Genomic DNA, 17,436 nt, shown 5'->3' on the forward strand with positions numbered 1-17,436 from the left:
CGAGGTTCGGGCGCTATTCAGCGCGAGATAAACTGCGATGAATAAATTAAAATTAAGAGGAAAGTTGGGGCGAAAGAGAAGGCGCGAATGAACTCTTGGACCGACTGTGTTCCTGGTACATCGGCAGAGCGCCGCAGCGCCACGCGTCACGGCGAGCACCACCGCAACGCGCGGCGCCTATACGCCGGTCATCGCGACGCGGATGCGCCGCCTCGCCGCCGCCTGATCGCCGCGGCGCGGCGCGCCGATACATTCGTGCTTCCTTCGTTCCTCGACCCGCCTACCTATTTTCAAATTGCTGACACGCAGCGGCGCACCATCCCATAGCATCGTCCTTTCTTCATCTTATGCGATATATCACATTTTATCGAATCGTATGACTTGTCCGATCGCTACGCTATGTTGAATCGCTACGACGATTTCGTTTACGATCAAACGGTGGATCGAAACGCGCTAAGACAATAATCCATCGAACTGTCCTTCGATGCGAACTATTGGCAGGAGGAAATGAAATTCTCTTCGGAGGATAGATTATTCGAACTTAGGATAGATTCACGGAAGAATGCAGAGGTCTTTTTTACCGATCGTTAATAAGTGCCATGTGAATGAACCGATGAAAGATAATCGGAATTACGTTACAGCGTCGGCGTCAGGTTTTGCCTATTTTTTCGGTTGTAGGATTTCGGAATATCGAATCGAAAGCACGGAATGCTGTATCTACCGACGGGATGAATCTGTACGTATGGGGAAAATTGGAATCGCTTCGAACACGATTCGAAGCTTAAAATTCTCAGATGTCTTGACAGATGTTGACTCTTTTTAAGTTTCGAAGCGTGTTCGAAGTCGTTCAAATTTGTCGCCACATGTACGATACAGATTCGAAACGATTCGAAGTGTTTCAGATTCTGTCACTAATCGTAGCTCGTCTCTGCTCGAACGTTTTTTCGGAATATCGGAGATCGATGCAAGATTTAATAACAATCATAATGGTAATACGTTTTGTTTATGAAAACATAGTAAATATTACGTTATCATACATTTGAGTTGAAATTGTAGTTTTATTTTTCAATTATTTCGTTAAGGAACAGTCTTTTCGTCTAGCGAAACGAATTCCTGCGGATGATCGATGGTGATTACGTTGCTTTGTTTTCGTACTTGCTTCTTCTCGGGATTGTTCCACGGTTGTAACTGACCGCTACCAAAAATGGTAAACGTAAGTGCGCCAAGACAATAAATCCACCCTAATATCCAAAAAACGATACTCCATCCTGAATAGGTTTGATTTTTGTAGGTTAACGAGCCGACCATGTAACTGCTTAGAAATCCGCCTAGGGAACCGAGCGTGTTCATCATGCCGAAAATAGTGCCTGAAAAGTTGGGTGCAATGTCTAAACTGTTCCCCAGATATCCAGCTGTTACTGCACCGTTGATCGTCAGAGCAATAGTGAAAATCGATACGGACGTAATGCGATCGTATCCGTAATTTGCTTGCACGATCATCAATAACCCTGGACTTAACACGGCTGCGAACAAGCGAAACAAGTATGAGAAGAGCCGTAGAATATCGAAACTTGAGTGTTATTATGAGCGAATTATGAGTGCGAAAAAATCTCAATACGTAATAAAAAAAAATATTTTGATTTTTTAATCCTTTATTAAACTCGGAAAAAGATATCGATTACTATTGATATTATTACTATTATACTTACTATTGACTACTGTTGATTGATATATCAGATATAGTAATGATACTCGAGGTAGATTATGATAACAATTAAAGAATGTATTTACCTGATAAAAGTCATCAGAAACGATAGAGAATCGTTCAAAGAAAAATGTGAAGGTGATAGGAGACGGGAGAGACAGTGAGCTCATAATTCGCTAATAAAATAAATATCGTTACGTCGATGTAATCTTACGCGGATTAACTCTGCCGCGTTTTTCCATTCATTTCTGTTTCTCTAATGTTAAAAAATAACTCGTGTCTAAACAGAATATGAAGAGATTCTTATCGGTGGGTATGATTCTTCGTTTAAATTCTATGCTGATAAATCTTCTGAATCTTTTTAATCATCTTCCTTGTTTCGTTAATTTTCAGGCAAGGTAAAAATATAAAAATTTGTGGAACGCAGCAACGTTAATCCCGACCAAAATTCTACGCTTACCGAAGCTAGTGAAGATCTTTCGAATAGCTGTTACCGACAATTTCTTTGTCTTGAACAAATAGTCAGCCACAGAGGATGTTGTAACGGCGAAGATGTATTTGCCAAGGTACGGCAAGGAGGATAATAATCCGTTCTATGGAGAAACAAGGAACGCGGTGGAGTAAATCGAAGAAAATCATCGTTTCTAAGGTAAGCGTTGGTACGTACCTCTTTGATGTTGAAATTCAAGATGTACTTCATGTAAGTTGGTAGTTGATTGACAACGGTAAAGTAACCGAACACGTTACACGAGTGAGTCAGCACGATAGCCCAAACGGGAGTCGAGAGAAAGATGGATTTCCACGGAACGGGCAACCGCTGCAAACCAAAAACAAAGAGAGATAACGTATCGAATTAGACGCATATGTACTCTTCGATCGTACCTTTGTCGTGGAAGTAGAACCGATCGAGTCTTCGATATATTGGCGTTCCTCGATCGTGATTCTCGGATGTTGTCTAGGAGAATCGAATATTAAGAAAAACCAAGCTACGCTCCATACGAGGCCTATCGCTCCGGTTACGTAGAACACGGATTCCCAACCGAGGTAAGCGATTAGAAACCCACAAATCGGCATAGTTATCGCCGCTCCGAGCGACGAAGCTAAAACACGATAGACACGCGACGTTCAAAGAAATTTTCTTTCTTCCTTTCTTTCCTTCTTTCTTTCTTTATCTCTGTACCCGGCGCGGATGGGCTACCTACGGTAGCGAGCAAAAAGGAAGTTTAAAGTTTGCCAATTTGTATATGTGTATATGCACATATTAGTAACTTCTCTATTGGATATTTTTCATCATGTTGCTAACAGCCACCTATTCCGGACTATATACAGTGGCTGCACGAGGTGCACATATTTGCACACCGTTGTATTTATTACAGCATTCATGTACCAAGTAATTAATTCCAAGCGATTTCGCGGTGTTTAATTAGTTCCAGTGAAGATTTTGTGTCATTTAGTAATACTTACATATGCCTACAAGCAGGCACTATTTGATAATGTGAAAATGAAATGTACCTACTCGACAAAAAGACGCTTCAGTAGAAAATAAGGGAGCGTACAAATATTTTTTTGCAGCCACTGTATTATATTTATTCATTCTTCTTGTCAGATACAATTTGTGTTGCAGAATTATTTTCCGTACCCCTCTTTATATTTAAACTTTTTTGCTACGCCCCTGTACTCACGAGTCATTTACTTACCCATCATATTCGAGACGAATTTGCTGCGTTCCGTCGGTGGTATCCACCTTGCGGTCATCGGCTGCATGGCAGGCCAAGTAGCTCCCTGCATATGTATGTGGGAAATCGATTACACGGCGTAGGCCAACAAAGAAAAACGCTATTACAAGATGGAACGGGGAAATGGAGATCGGTAAGACCAACCAGTTAAAATTGAAAAGCTCACCAACATGAATCCAAGCACCGCTCTTAAGGCGACGACAGCGATGTAGCCATAAGTCGCCGACAGAGGTGTTAATAACGTAATAGCGCTAGATACCATCATACTGTATCCAAACACTCTTTTAGGTCCTACTACTTCAGCGAGACGGCCACCTGGCAACTCTGTGCATATGTAGCCCCAGAAAAAGCTACCCAACACGAGATTCACTTGGTACTCGTTCCACGGATATCTGGTCCGATTCGTTTCCTCCTGGGAAGCAGAGCGGAAATCTTGATCGTATCGAACGGATGAAAGAAGAACGATAAAGCCTTCGAAGGATAAACTGTAACGTACGTGTGCAGGCGCATAGGGGAACGAAGCTGTAGCGGGATTAGGGGCGATCGTCGCTGTTCCATTATCGAGCGAGGTAACGTTTACCGCGATTCCACGATCGAAGTACTCGGTCGTGGCAGATTTACTCGAATCGTTCAACCGCCAAGTATCGTTGCTCGGAATCACCATCGATACTATGGCGATCGTCATGTTGACGCGTAGCATATAGTTTAGCATGAAACCAAGGATCACCATGATGTTTAACACTTGTCTACATGTCAGCGAATCTGAAAGCACGAGCGGCAAGGGTCTTATCGGGAGTGTATTCGTCGAGGTGCGGGCAGGAACGTACAATAGGTGGACAACGAGGTCGTTAAACAAAATAGGATCAACGACTGATCTAGCCGCACGCGTTTGACACGTGCGTATCCACTTGCATCAATTTTTTGAAATCAATTGGCACCGTCGGTAGCGATTCGACCCTGTACTACATAGAGCAGGCCGATTTCAATTTGTTGCGTCGCTAAATAAGTCGATCGGACAGATCGAGGTTAAACGAAAACTGCGCGGTACCCGTGAGTTCTCGATAAGTACGTCCAGATTCCATCGATTCGGTCGCCAATGTTAGAAATTAATCGTTCTTATTAACACGTTGACTGACACGATGACCACTGGTGAGCTACGTTTTACTAAATTTTTTCCAGAATCATTAAAATGAGACGAATTTCATGGACTAGAAAAAATGACCAGTTACACACGCAAGGAGGCTTCAACCATAATTTCGTCGAATTTCGGAGCTTTATTCGAGCCGTGGGACGATGATCGTGGTTCAAAAGTTATGGCAAGAAGACGATGATACTTGCTAGAATGCATTTATTCCGATATAAGTGGTCAAAAATGAAATTGCATATGCGTTTGATTGCGAACTTAATTGTGGTAAGGTATTGTTAGATAAGGTTAGGTTAGGTTACATTCCATGGATGGCTAGCTACGTTAGATCCCTCAAAAGATCTAACCTAACGAACCAAGTGCATGTTACTCAGGCCCTTCCCCTCTACAATATATCTCAAGGACAGGGCCATTGGAGTTGAGCCCCCCTTTTGTTCATTATTAAAGAAAAATATTCAACGATACGAATGATATAGATAAAGGAAATCATCGTCGGAAAAAAGAGCGCAAACGCAATGTACTATTTTGCAAGAATTGAATGTTACGATTAGATTGTGGATACCTATGAAGAGAACTAAAGAAATTGAAACCTATTCGGTAATTTCTTTCGTTCACTGAGAGTTACGACGAGTAATCCACTTTGGATGATTTATTTTCGAATGTTATACACACTCTCCGAATACTCGTACATTTAAATTTATCGTAAATACAGAAAAACCTGCAGTCTAGTTATGATATAATGTATCTCGATCTATCGCGGCTTTCAGGGCAAAATATACATACAGCGGCTACAAAAAGTATTGGCACATATCTTTATCTTTCAATGAAGCGTTTTTTTTTTTTGTAGTAGATTCTACATTTCATTTGCGTGATATCAAAGTTTTGTAGTCATACGATGTATGCCACAAAATGATACGAGATTGAATATACTCGAATAGTAATTAATCAGTATGTAAATCTTATAATACAATGGCTGAATGAATGAATACAATGACCTGCCAATACTTTTCGCAACCACTGTATTTGCATGGCAATCAACGTGTTAACCACGCGTTTAAAATCTAAACGACGCGCGGTATCGTTTCGGTACTCGAATTCGGAAGTTTTTTGGCGCGTTTGAGAATTGATGGCGACCTTCACCCAGAACTTCACAGTTGCTTCCGGCTGCTATTTATATTCGCGTTGGCTGGCACAGTGCGCGGGAGGTTTGTGTCGCGATCTTCGTTGCGGTAAGCAGCGCATGTCAGCGTTCAGCGTATAATGCTCGCTCGACCTTTGATTCGTTTCGATAAGTTCGAATTCGATTCGATTCGAAAGTTCCAAGTTCGATTCGGATGAACGCGCGTGTCATCGTGTGTAGCGGATAAGTCGCGACTTTAGCGAACTGTATTCTTTGAAAGAGCGTTAATCCGAAGGTTGGTTTCCGCGATACACTGTCGACCCATAAGTATTAGAACATCAGCCGATCTATAGTTCGAGTCAAATACTTTCCGTTGTTCTTGTCGAGGAGAATATTCTACGAGGTTTCACCAATGATATAGATTCGTGGTTTCGTTCTCGTTGCTTGTAACTTTAAAACTCTCAATGAATGTAACGAATGGATGTCCTAATACTTACGATCAGCGATGTGTACGCGGATTGTAAATGCAAGGATCGCTTACCTAGGATCTTGTGGTTCAAAGCCATCCTGGATGCGTTAGAAGTCGATCGCTGCTAGCGGAGGAGAATTTATCGCTAGTTGCGCTCCTCGATCGTCGATTCCGATTAGGAAAGGCGTAAAACGGGGTTAAGAAAGGAAGAACGAGTGGAAAGGATTAGGCAAAAACGTCCGGTAATTCTTGCAACGCAGGAAAAAGAACCACGCGGTTTTTTCGAAACGCCGATAGAATTTGGAAATGGCCAGGAAAAAAGGGCGAGACGCGCGTGAAATAGTCTCGGACGGAGACGAAGCTACGAGAAAGGAAGACCCGAAACTAGCGACGCGGGAGAAATGTTCGGCCCGAGAACAAAGTATAGACGAACTTCGGCGTGTTGCTGGCAACGGAATCGCGTTGATGGAATAGCGCGGTGGTCCTACAGCGTGCCAATGATGACGTTACGACAGCGTACAAATTGCTTCAACGGACTGGGTATATAGCGATATGTCTGTAAACGTCCATCATTACTCGTATTAGTATTCCTGTTTCTATTTCTATTCGTGACTGTGCAAGTAGTAGTACCTCTACTGTTGCACGCTGACTGGACGGTGGTGGTCGTTATCATCGCGAGTACGCACCAACACACGCATCTCTGACAATGCAATATCCATACCTCTCACCTCTATTCTCAGTCACGTGTACCTATAGGATTCAATATCTCGAATTATGAAACGAACTCGGACTGATCTCTTTTTTTCCGTTTTCATTTTCTTTTTGCGAATCTTTTTTAGGAAGATCGAGGGAAGTTTTTCGAAGGGACAAACGCAAAATCAGTTGTTCGAACGTGTTTTTTAAGGAATTTCTCGATATAAACTTTACTCGATTCTATGTACATACAAACAAACAGCGTGTTCCGTGAAGCGCGTTCGATGGCCGCGCGATGAACACTACCCGTTTTTATCACACGCGACCACCAGGCTCGTCGAATCGACCAGTGAAAGAAATTTGGACGATTAATCTAAAATGTTGAGCTTGCTGGAGGTCTTCCTAAGCTGTGCTCGCCACGGAATAATTTGAGCGTCGTCGTCGTCTGTTTCGTTTGCCTGCGTGCCGTGCGATCCTTGATGCGAGGAGTTCGCGTCGGCAGGCTTCTTCTCCTCGACGTCCGGTTTCTCTTCGTGTCGGTGGGTAGTGCGCGATGAGATAGACGAAGGCGAAACATCCCTCCTCGATGTCGGCGTCGGCGTTGGCGTTGGCGTCGCTACCGCGTCTACTTTGGCTGTTGGCGTCGCGCACACTTGGTTCAGTCTGTTAAAAAGAGGAAACGCGTACTATCAACGTGTATCGCAGTGCTAATACTATTACTATCGTTATCGGTAGACCGTGGATATTTATTCGTGGAAATTCATATTTTTATAAAGACACGTAAGGGCACACGAAGGAATAGAACCTAAGCAGAAATTTGTCTTGCTTACTAAATACGCGTGGTAATGTAGGTGCGTTTATATGCTTTCAAATTTCCTATAAAAGCATAAAAATCCACGGTCTGGTTATCGAATTGCGGTAATCGCGGAGAAAGAAACGGCGAACCTTTTTTCTTCGTTGTCCTTTTTGGCGAGGAGCTGCCTCTTCCAAGCAGGAATCGCTTTCTGTCGTCTCTCTTCGTTTTCCCTGGCGAGCTGCTCCTCCAATTCCTTCTTCGCTCGCTCGGCGGCCTTCCGCGCCAGCATCTGTCGTTTCCATATCGGTATCACGTTCCCCGAACTGTCTTTCTCTGGGATCTTCGGCGAAACAGAAGATTAAACACGATAAATAGAATAGGATCGTGATTAAACGAAGGGAACGAAGGAGAAACGATAATCGACTCAGATAGCCCACCTGATCCACGAAATTCGAAACGTTGAACGCCTTGTTGATCTCCGACATGAGATTCTGCTCCTGTGTCTTCTCCACCTGCGCCATCTCCACCTTCATCTTCTTAATTCCAGGAATGTCCTTGGTTCTCTTCAGTTCCGCGATCAAGTCGGTCTTTTGTACGAAGAACGGCTCTGAAACTGACGAAGAAGATAGATGGAAGCTTCGAGACCAGAGATAACGCGATCGATAATGGGATCTTTACGAATCTATGGGAAATTCGGGTTCCAATTTTTTAATCGTACGCGTAAAAATATGAATTTGCATAAATATACGCAGTCTAGATATGGTAACCTACCGTTCGTCATAGATACGCTGCGCGGCGGAGGCGCCGAGAACGTTTTCGTCGCGTTCATTTTCGCGGAAGTTCTTCGCAGTTGGATACTGGTCAGATCTTGAATGCTGATGGTGGCGAGTGGCTGCAGGGTTTTCTGTGACTCGAGATCGGTCATCGCGACCGTGCTGGACTCCTCGTTGATACGTCGAGATTTTTGAAGCGGAGACAACGGTGGCGGCGGAGGTCCAGCAGTCGATTCCTTTCCCTCTTCGACCACCACCACCACCCTATCCTCTTCCTCTTCCTCCTCCTCCAGCTCCCGAGTTGCTTTACGCGTGGCACCCCTCTCCGCTAAAGCCTCCCTCAGTTCCTCTTGCTCCTGTTCCTCGGTCCCTTCCGGTCTGACGAAGCCTTCTCTTCGGTCACCGCTTCTACTTTGTATGTCCAAATTGTCGACCGATCTGCGAACGCGTTTCCTCAGATATGTTATGCGTTAACCGACTACGTAATACATTATTTATGATACACGGTCGTTACGAATAACTGCAACCAAAATCGGACACTGTAATAAATTTGAAACCTTAAAACTGTAATGACTAAGCATTACGAATAATGACCTATTAGTCACTTGGACCGTAACGTATATACTTCCGTATATTTCTATATATATATACACGATCCCCAAAATCAGAGTGTATCGAGTCTACGTTTGAAAAAAAAAAAAAAAGAAAGAAAAAAATTAACGTTTTAAAAATTTTTTCTATCAAATTCTTCACTCTTCCCGATATATAATATAATATAAATCTAAAAATGATATTTAGTCCATATCTCGTTACAAGGTTGTTGCAACATCGATTCGATTCGCTTTAAAGTTCGTTGACTCGATACACTTTGGGCTCCGAAGTTGAGATATCGCTGCTGAAACGAGAAGATGGCTAGGCGAAGAAACGCGAGTCCGGTTGGTTATTTCTGATAGATCCGGTGCAGTCGTCAAGATAAACACGCGTATTGGCCTAAAGTGTCACGTACATAGAAATAAGACGATATAGCGACGCATGACATCTCTCTAGCCAACTTTTCATTTCTCTGTACCTCGATAGGCGAACGCGACGAGACGAGCGATCCCGACCAGCATCGTATAAAAGCGATATCGGTATCGTTCGTCAACCTATCCTACCGACCTTGCTTTCAACAGGCTGCTCTTTGACGAAATCTTGCAGATGCTCTTGAGATACTCGGACGGCTTGAGCAGAGTGTTGGAGTCCGCGTTGGCGAACTTGGGCGGTATGAACGGTAGCACCATATGTTTATTGACCAGATGGGACGTTTGGTTCGTCTTAATTTCCTCGGTGTCCGCCGGTGGACTGGCAGGAGGCACTTCCGGCTGCTGATGCTCGCCGCAGGATACGTCGGACTTGTTGATCGCTGTTCCGAAACAGAAACGAGGTGGGGGAAACGAATCGTAGTACGCGTCGGACAAGTGAAATCTAGGTAAGTGTATTATATGCCCGATGAGCGCTATGGTCTAGTAAGTGGCCGTCTTTGCGATTCACCGAGGCTTTAATTATTATCATCATTATCGTTAAACCACGTTCAGCGACGTAAAAATACCTGGTTTAAATCGGTCGATCGTTCGGCTCGATTAATCTCGCCCACCCTCTTCTTCTATTTCTACTCCATCTCATTTCCCCCTCCCCTCCTGCCACTATCTTTTTCTCTCTTCGACTCATCCGCTTTTCTCTTTGCCCATTTTTCGATTTACGCTTTTCACTCTCGCGCTTCCCTTAGCTTAGCTACCCTTTTTCTTTTCTTTTTTTTTTTTTTTTCTTTACAAATGACAGAAGATCGAGCGAGACGAATCGAGGATCGAAGAAACGAAGTTATCGACAGCTCGAGAGAGCTATATCTTCTAGCTTACCTGCAGACGCAAGGTTTGCTCCGTTCTCGGTTCTTCCATTCCGGTTCGTTTCACCGGAGACGTCTCTTTTCTCGTCCCTGGTTATAGGTTCCGCGTTTTGCTTGGCGTTCACCACGAGCACCACGACGTCTTCCTTCTCCGGTAGTGGGGGCGGTGGTGGTGGAGGCGGTGGCTTGGCGAAGCTGAGAAAGACGCGCGTTGCAGGGAAAGGAGAAGAAGAAGAAGAAGAAGAAGAAGGAAAAGAAGAAGAAGAAGAAGAAGAAGAAAACGAAGAAGAAGTACATCGTGAGCTAGTTCTTGCCTACGATATATCGCGCGAGTCGTCGAACCAACGAGTCGTCCGACGCGTTTCGTCGCGATAAAATCGCTTAGAATCGAATGCAATCAGTTCGCTTCTCTTCGATTTTCTGTCTGGCGGCGCACGGCCTTATCGCTCGGCCTACTTACCTGACTCCGCCGTTCGCCGGTTTGATCTCCTTTTCGCTTTCTACTTGCGACGACGTACCGGTCGTGTTCTTTTTCTCTGAAAATCGTATGGACGATCGATCAGCGGTTGTCGTTTGGAAACGCACTCGTCGATTCAACGTACCGTGCGACGACGACTCCACGGTAAACTTCTTTCCGGCTCGTTCGTTGCTGCTGTTCCGCGACAGCGACGGCGTCGACGCGCTCGACGAGAAGCAAGGAATCTCGCTGCTGACGTTCGACGACTCGCTCGCGCTACTCGATCTACTGTATCTGCGATCGGTTTTTCGAGATCGGCTGAAATCGATTCGTCACGTTCATATCGCCAACCAGTCCGTTCGTGCGCCACTCTCGTACCATTTCAAGCTCGTCGATCGACGACACTCGTCCTCGCGTTGGTTATACACACCGGTCCTGTTAAACCGGCTACGTTCCAGCGGAAATATCGAGGTCGTCCTTCCGCGAGAAACGGCTGACCGAGCATTAGCGGAAACGAACGCGTTTCGAAAGCGAACAAGATCCGCGCGACTATTGCGAAATCCATGCTGCTTTTAGCGGTATGTATTACTACGTATCGTCGATCGACCGGGACGACTACGAGCGAGCTGACGAGCGCGCGATTGGTGCCGCGTACCTGCGATCGGATACGTTGTCGATCTGCACCTTCCTCTGCGGGCTGGCGACTATGCCAGCGGTCTCAGGATCCTGGCGCAAACAAATTTGCTCGTACGCGTGCTCGGACGGCTCGCGCGTCATTTCGGCTTTGGTCGTGTAGCCGTTTTCGCCGGACGATCGGTCGAGAACGCCATTGTTGAAGTGTACGTCCACTTTCACTGAAAATTCAGAAGACCAATGGATGACCGTTTGGTCGATCGGTCGAGACGGCGCCGCGGCGTAACGAGTATCTCTAAAATCCTCTAAAGTCCACGCTAAAGCAACAACGAGGAATTTTTTATCGACGTTGAAACAAAGTCGTAGCGAATGTTTCTCCAGGGTTTTTCGTATTTCTGTTGCCAACGACAAGTCGTCGCTCTAATTTCGAACTGTCCTAACTGCATTTTCCAGACAAATGTAATCAACCAATCCATGTACGTCCGATTGGTACAGAGAATACAATTTGTCGATAATACGACGAAGATTCTATTGTACGCAGAAATCGACAAATATTTCCTACGCTCTGACTCCACACGACGATATTGAACTTCGTGGACTTCGAACTTAGCTCTAGAACTATGTACAGCGACGAAATATCGTTGCTCGTTGCAATCGAGATCGCTAAAGATAAGAAAAAACAAAATTCAACGAAACAAAGCCCAGCGTGGACGAAGTCTTTCTACGCGTCGCTGGTCGTTGGAAATGTTTTGCGACAAAACGTGCAGCAGCGAGAGGCGATGTAGAGTCGCTCGCCGTTGCTTCAGCGAGGACAGAGTTTCGATGTTTCGCTTTACGACTCGTCGCTACCGGAAGCGAACGACGCGCGTACCGAGTCGAAGTCTCGGCAGCAGCGCGAGATATCTGGGACTCGCGCCACTTACCAGTCAGAGTCTCGTCCTTCTTCTCAAAGTGTCGATGCTTGTCCGTGTCCGCGAACAATCGCGTAATCCTCGTGTAGACGAGATCGTGCGGGCTGTGCAGATAAAAGGACTCTGTGTCCTTCGGCTTGACAGGCTCGCCGATGTACGCGCTCATCGGATTTATGTAGATTCCATCGCGTGGTCGCGAGCCAGGTGGATGTAGGAAAAACGGCTCTTGAAACATACCGCAGCCGCGCAACGAACACTGAAAACACCACCACCGTCGTTCCCATTATCGGACGCTGCCGTCTCGCATACCTCTCGTACTCTCTTCCGGAAGAGTGGTTCGCGCTGTTTCAAGCCGAGCCGAGCCGTGCCGAGCCGAGCCGAATCGAGCCACGGCTGTAGCCCGTATCGTTCTTCCGAATCCGATCGATCACGCGCCAATCGCGCGCGACCGATCCGATTTATCGCGACTTACCGCTACCCCTTACAAACGAGATTTTACTCTAACATGCGCTACTAGCCTTGTCAGCGGAGCTCGTCGTGCAGCTGCAAGTCGTGGCGTCGCTCATGTTCTCCGAATACTCTGAACCGGAACGATCCCTGGCCATTCTGCCGGTGACATCGGTACGGTGGGCCTCGCTTCTCTCCTACGGAACGTCCCGTTTCCTCTTTAAATTCCTTTCGTTTATTCTCGGCACGACGATAGTCGATCGACAGGCAGATAGGACGCGAAGAGCCAACACAGTTTCGCGGATCGAACGATCGGGCTAACAGGTTTCCTACGCGGTAACTTTCTACGCGGAAGAAAGGATTTAAACGACGCGATTGCCGCCACTGGTCGTTCAGATAAACGAGTCGATAAAACGGCGAATGTAATCGCGATTGCGCGAGGGTTACGAGCATGCACGAGTTGCGGACGTTCGCGCGCGTTACATACCATTTCGTAAGCGCACTCGCCGCACCGCGCCGCGATTCGCCCATACACCGTCCCGAAGCTTCGGCGCAGAATCATCAAACATTTTGCAAATTGCGCCAATTGTTTTGGCTCTTCGTACGCCCAGTATTTTACGTTATGGTTACGGCGGATGCGCATTGAAATGGAGTTCTGGCGAACGAAACATCGAAAGATCGAGATACGTACGCTCGTAAGAATCCGTATATGTATTTCATTATTTCGATGTACCGTGTTGCTCTGGACGTTAATTCGTCCGAGTATGCATCCACTGTAACCGCATACTTAATACACGTTGAGCGACGTTGGGTCGACAACCGCGGTTGTCATCGATGAACCGGATTATCAAATTTTTTGAACGATTAGAATAAGATAAATTTTGGATAAGAGCTAGAAAATGTTCAACGATTCGAACGATTCGGATGAATCGTCAGAACAAATCTTGCCCAAATACGATGTTATATTTTGCGAAAATTAAACTTTAGCGTGCAGAGTAACAGTTGGAGAGAATAATGGAAACGTAAACGTATGTTATAACACGCATTACACATACGTATGTGTATACATATACGACGTACAAAAGGTGTTTCCATTATTTTGACCAACCCCTGTATATTTGTCAAGGCGAAACATAAAATTCGCGCGGCAATCAACGCGTGAAACGTACATGCGGGCTTTTCTCCTGATTTCGCCGAGTACGCTAGACGCCGCTAAAAGTCACGTAAAACGTCAATAGTTATCTCAATGTTTCCACTGCCCGCAGCTAAACATCGCAAAAGTACACACTGAATATTCCATCGTTCGCGTATGAAGCGTAAAATCGCATTCGATAGCGACCGAGTAACGTGATTGGAAAGAAAGACACGAGGGAAAACAAGCGCTTGATCGTGGCCGTTCTCTTTCGTTCGGTGATCGCGTACGCGGAGAAAACGCGTTTCGATCCTCGAACCGATACGCCCGAGTTACCCTTTTCCAAGCAGCGTCCGTGCCTTTCGCGCTGTTACAGACGTTGCATCGAGGGTACAGAATCGCTCGGACGAACACGATACCGTGGCGATCGTCTTTCCTTTCTTTCGTTCGAGTTTTCCGATGGCGTTCGTTTCGTAGCGCTTGCTACGGAACCGCGACATGCTAGCTGCATAACCGGGTGAAGGACGACGAACGATGGACGGTGGACAATGGACGATGGACAATGAACGATGGACGATGGACGACACGGCGGATGAGCGAAGGACTCGCGTGACACATGGCGAGAGGAATCGCGCAACGATTCGCGAGACGAACGTTTCATTCTCGTTCGTTATCGTATCGTTCTCGACTGGTTCGAAATGGACGACGATGGTCCACGATGGAACAACCGTTTCACCGTTATCGTCCTTCCAAACGATCGACCCATATGGAAAGCGGAGGCGATCGCGAATCGCGTCGTTTCTCGTTTTGCGACCGAGTAAACGAAACGCGGATACGGTACCATGTTCTTGGACGACTGCGTGGAATCGAGCCTCACCGAGGCGAATTGTAATTGTAATCGTGGAAACTATTATAGTTGTATCGTTTCAAGTAACCTTTTTAGCGCGTTTTCCTTTCACGTCGAAGATTTGCGTGACTAGTACTAGCCAGGATCGAAGCACGTCGTCATCGTCGTTGTCGTCGTAGTCGTCGTTGTCGTCGTCGTCGTCGTCGTCATTGATATCGATCGGTGAAGGGTGATAATCGTAAGGATCGTTCACGAGCTCTGTCATCGGGCTCGGTCGGTCTCGAACTTGTTCTGATTCACTTACGTGTACACCCATGCAAAATCGGGTCGGCGATCGTTGCTCGTTCCGCGGCAAGAGATCTCGTCGCGGTTCCGCAGGATCGGAAGCGAGCCGATTATTTATCCGCTGATTCGATCGTCGATTCGTATCATTCGCGGCACCGCGAATGTTTGGCGGCGCGAAGCCGTACGCGTGAAGCCGAGAGGTCGCGCCGAGAGGACGAGAGAATTCGTCGAGAGAATTCCTGACTCGGCGCGGTCGATGTTCTCGCGCGTACTCGTGTCGACGAACGATAATGGAACGCGGCGATTTCGAACGCGCACTACGCGCTCTTGTTCGAGTTGGCGATGAGCGCGAACTAGAACGAAACTGGTTAACCACCGGCTGATTTAACGACCTGTTACCGACTCGTTTATATACGCATATTTCGGCTAGTTTAGTCGAACTTTTTCGTGGCCGAAAACGAGAACTCGAGAGACCGGTCGAACGACAAACTCGATCCGTGCGCGGTAAGCGGCAGGCCGAGACTCTCTCGACTCGAGCCCACCTGTTCCGAGCGAGAGCCGGCCAACTGGTCGCAACCTTCCTCTCGGAGTAGGGGTACGTGCCTCCTTGGCTACCTAGTTACTACCGATTTTCGAATCGAGCCGTATTCTCTGCCGCTCGCTTCCATGCCGTGTCTCGCGACGCTTCTCCTCTTTCTCGTACCTGTCTCACTCATTTTTATTCGATCGTCGGATAAGTCTTTGAGCATTTTCTAGTACGAATCGTAAACTTTACTCCCAGTACTTTGCAACGAACCGATAGAACCAAATACGCGCCGATCTGTTCGATAGTCCTCTGTCATTATTCCATCCGTGGAAAATTTCGTTCTTTCTATGGAAAACGCGAGCTCAGAAAGGTATACGACTTGTCCGACGATGCGCTTCGCATCGAGTTCTCTGGCAAACGAGACGATAGAATCAAATGGCGAGAATTCGCGAGCTTCAAACCGGAAACCGCGCGAACCGATTTCGATCTAGAAGTACGAGATCTCGCGAGAACCGGCGCGATGACGTCGCCGAGTCGAGCCGAGCGCAGCCGAGTCGAGCCCAGCCTAGCCGAGCGCTCGGCCTGCATCCGCGGGATCTCCGTTATTCGGCTGACGGCCGAGCAGGATGCAGAAGAAAGGTTGCCCCGTTGCCGGAGAAGGAATCTTCTCTTTGCTAGCGAGATTTCTCTCTCTCTCTCTCTCTCTCTCTCCTTTTCTCTCTTTCTTCTTCTTCTCTCGCTTAACTGTAAACGGCCCCCACCTCTTTGTAATTTCATTCTCTTGGCTAGTTCGCGTCCCGCCGGATCGAAACGGGGCAAATTACGCGCAATTAGCTCGTTTCGCTCGTCAACCTTCTTCGCTCCGTTCCTCTTCCTCCTTACCAGCGTTCGCCACGTGACACTCGACGATGTTCGCTTCGATGGATCGTTTACATTTCAACGATCACGTTCGCTCGATTAAACTCAACGTAGCAGTTTTCGCGAACGAACGCTGATATTTTCGAATCCCGGTGGTCGCGCTCTAATCACGAGGACCAGTTCTCCTGGCCGAGCGAAAGGCACGAGTTACTTTGCCCTAATAAGCACACCGTTTTCCAGTAATTCGATATACGTACGTTACGTATAATTCGAACCCTTATGTTTCTCGAGGACAAAGCTGGACAGACGTATCAATCGATCGATGGCTCTTTCGCGGTCTGCTTCGAATCGCCATATGTCTCTTCGTCCGCAACTTTTCCTCGTATTTCTTGTCCGAGCACGACGTTTCATTTAGCCGACTTAAATGTCGACGTAATCGATGTTTCTCTGGCTATTGATCATCCTAGACGTAAATAAAAGTTCTGCTGAAATCTTTATTAAAAATATCCTCTCGAGATCACGCGTGGATCATTCTCAGATCATTTTCAGTAGATCGTTACCCTCGGCTTTTTTCTCCCTACCCAATACCAGTTCATTTATCTCGATATACAAACTTGGAGACAAGGAGCGAGTCAAGAATTTCTAGTTTAAATACGTTTGCAGACATGTCTGGAATAATTATAGCCATCGAATTTACGACTCGCCTGAGAAACTATTTCTCTCACTGATTATGAAAGTAGCCCAAGTCGTGTATTTATCGTTTCGAGATGTCTAAAGTTTAGCGTTCGACACCTGAACTGAATTCTTTTCGACGATGTATCGGCCAGCTCGATGCAAAGGTTCAATATTTACTAATTTGCAAAGACGCTCGTTGTAACGCAGATAGACGCAACGCAAAGTAAATGATCAAGTAATGTGTTTCTTTTTTTTTCAGATTCTTGATTTAGGCCACTTTCATAATCACCGGCACGTTCGTCTTACCATCAACACGAATTTTTTCCTGCAAGATCGACGGTCACGGA

At 46.3% G+C, this 17,436-nt stretch overlaps 1 protein-coding gene and 1 long non-coding RNA gene across 7 annotated transcripts; one reads left to right on the plus strand and one right to left on the minus strand.

Annotated features, from left to right (window-relative positions):
* Positions 1-986: 986 nt before the first annotated feature.
* On the minus strand, positions 987-15,669 carry LOC117235623 (putative inorganic phosphate cotransporter). 6 transcript variants are annotated; one of them, XM_033497827.1, is made up of 13 exons: positions 15,573-15,669; positions 12,838-12,963; positions 12,332-12,575; positions 11,431-11,629; positions 10,921-11,093; positions 10,779-10,854; positions 10,332-10,513; positions 9,595-9,838; positions 8,435-8,874; positions 8,101-8,276; positions 7,813-8,003; positions 6,247-7,530; positions 3,739-3,853 (listed from the first exon to the last, which is right to left on the minus strand). In XM_033497827.1, the coding sequence occupies exons 2-12, from the start codon at positions 12,922-12,924 to the stop codon at positions 7,236-7,238; spliced, it is 2,307 nt and encodes a 768-aa protein (XP_033353718.1). In that variant the 5' UTR covers positions 12,925-12,963; positions 15,573-15,669; the 3' UTR covers positions 3,739-3,853; positions 6,247-7,235. The 6 variants fall into 6 exon arrangements, with proteins under 6 accessions (XP_033353721.1, XP_033353718.1, XP_033353716.1 ...); XM_033497825.1 differs by lacking the exon at positions 15,573-15,669 and adding an exon at positions 15,050-15,543; XM_033497824.1 differs by lacking the exon at positions 15,573-15,669 and adding an exon at positions 14,834-15,039.
* LOC117235630 lies at positions 9,768-10,540 on the plus strand. Its single transcript, XR_004493704.1, has 2 exons — positions 9,768-9,904; positions 10,419-10,540. It is a non-coding gene; the product is annotated as an uncharacterized LOC117235630 (long non-coding RNA).
* Positions 15,670-17,436: the final 1,767 nt, after the last annotated feature.

The sequence above is a fragment of the Bombus vosnesenskii genome, unplaced genomic scaffold (genome assembly GCF_011952255.1).
Source record: "Bombus vosnesenskii isolate JDL3184/JDL3185 unplaced genomic scaffold, Bvos_JDL3184-5_v1.1 scf7180000013316, whole genome shotgun sequence".
NCBI classification, from domain to species: domain Eukaryota; kingdom Metazoa; phylum Arthropoda; class Insecta; order Hymenoptera; family Apidae; genus Bombus; species Bombus vosnesenskii.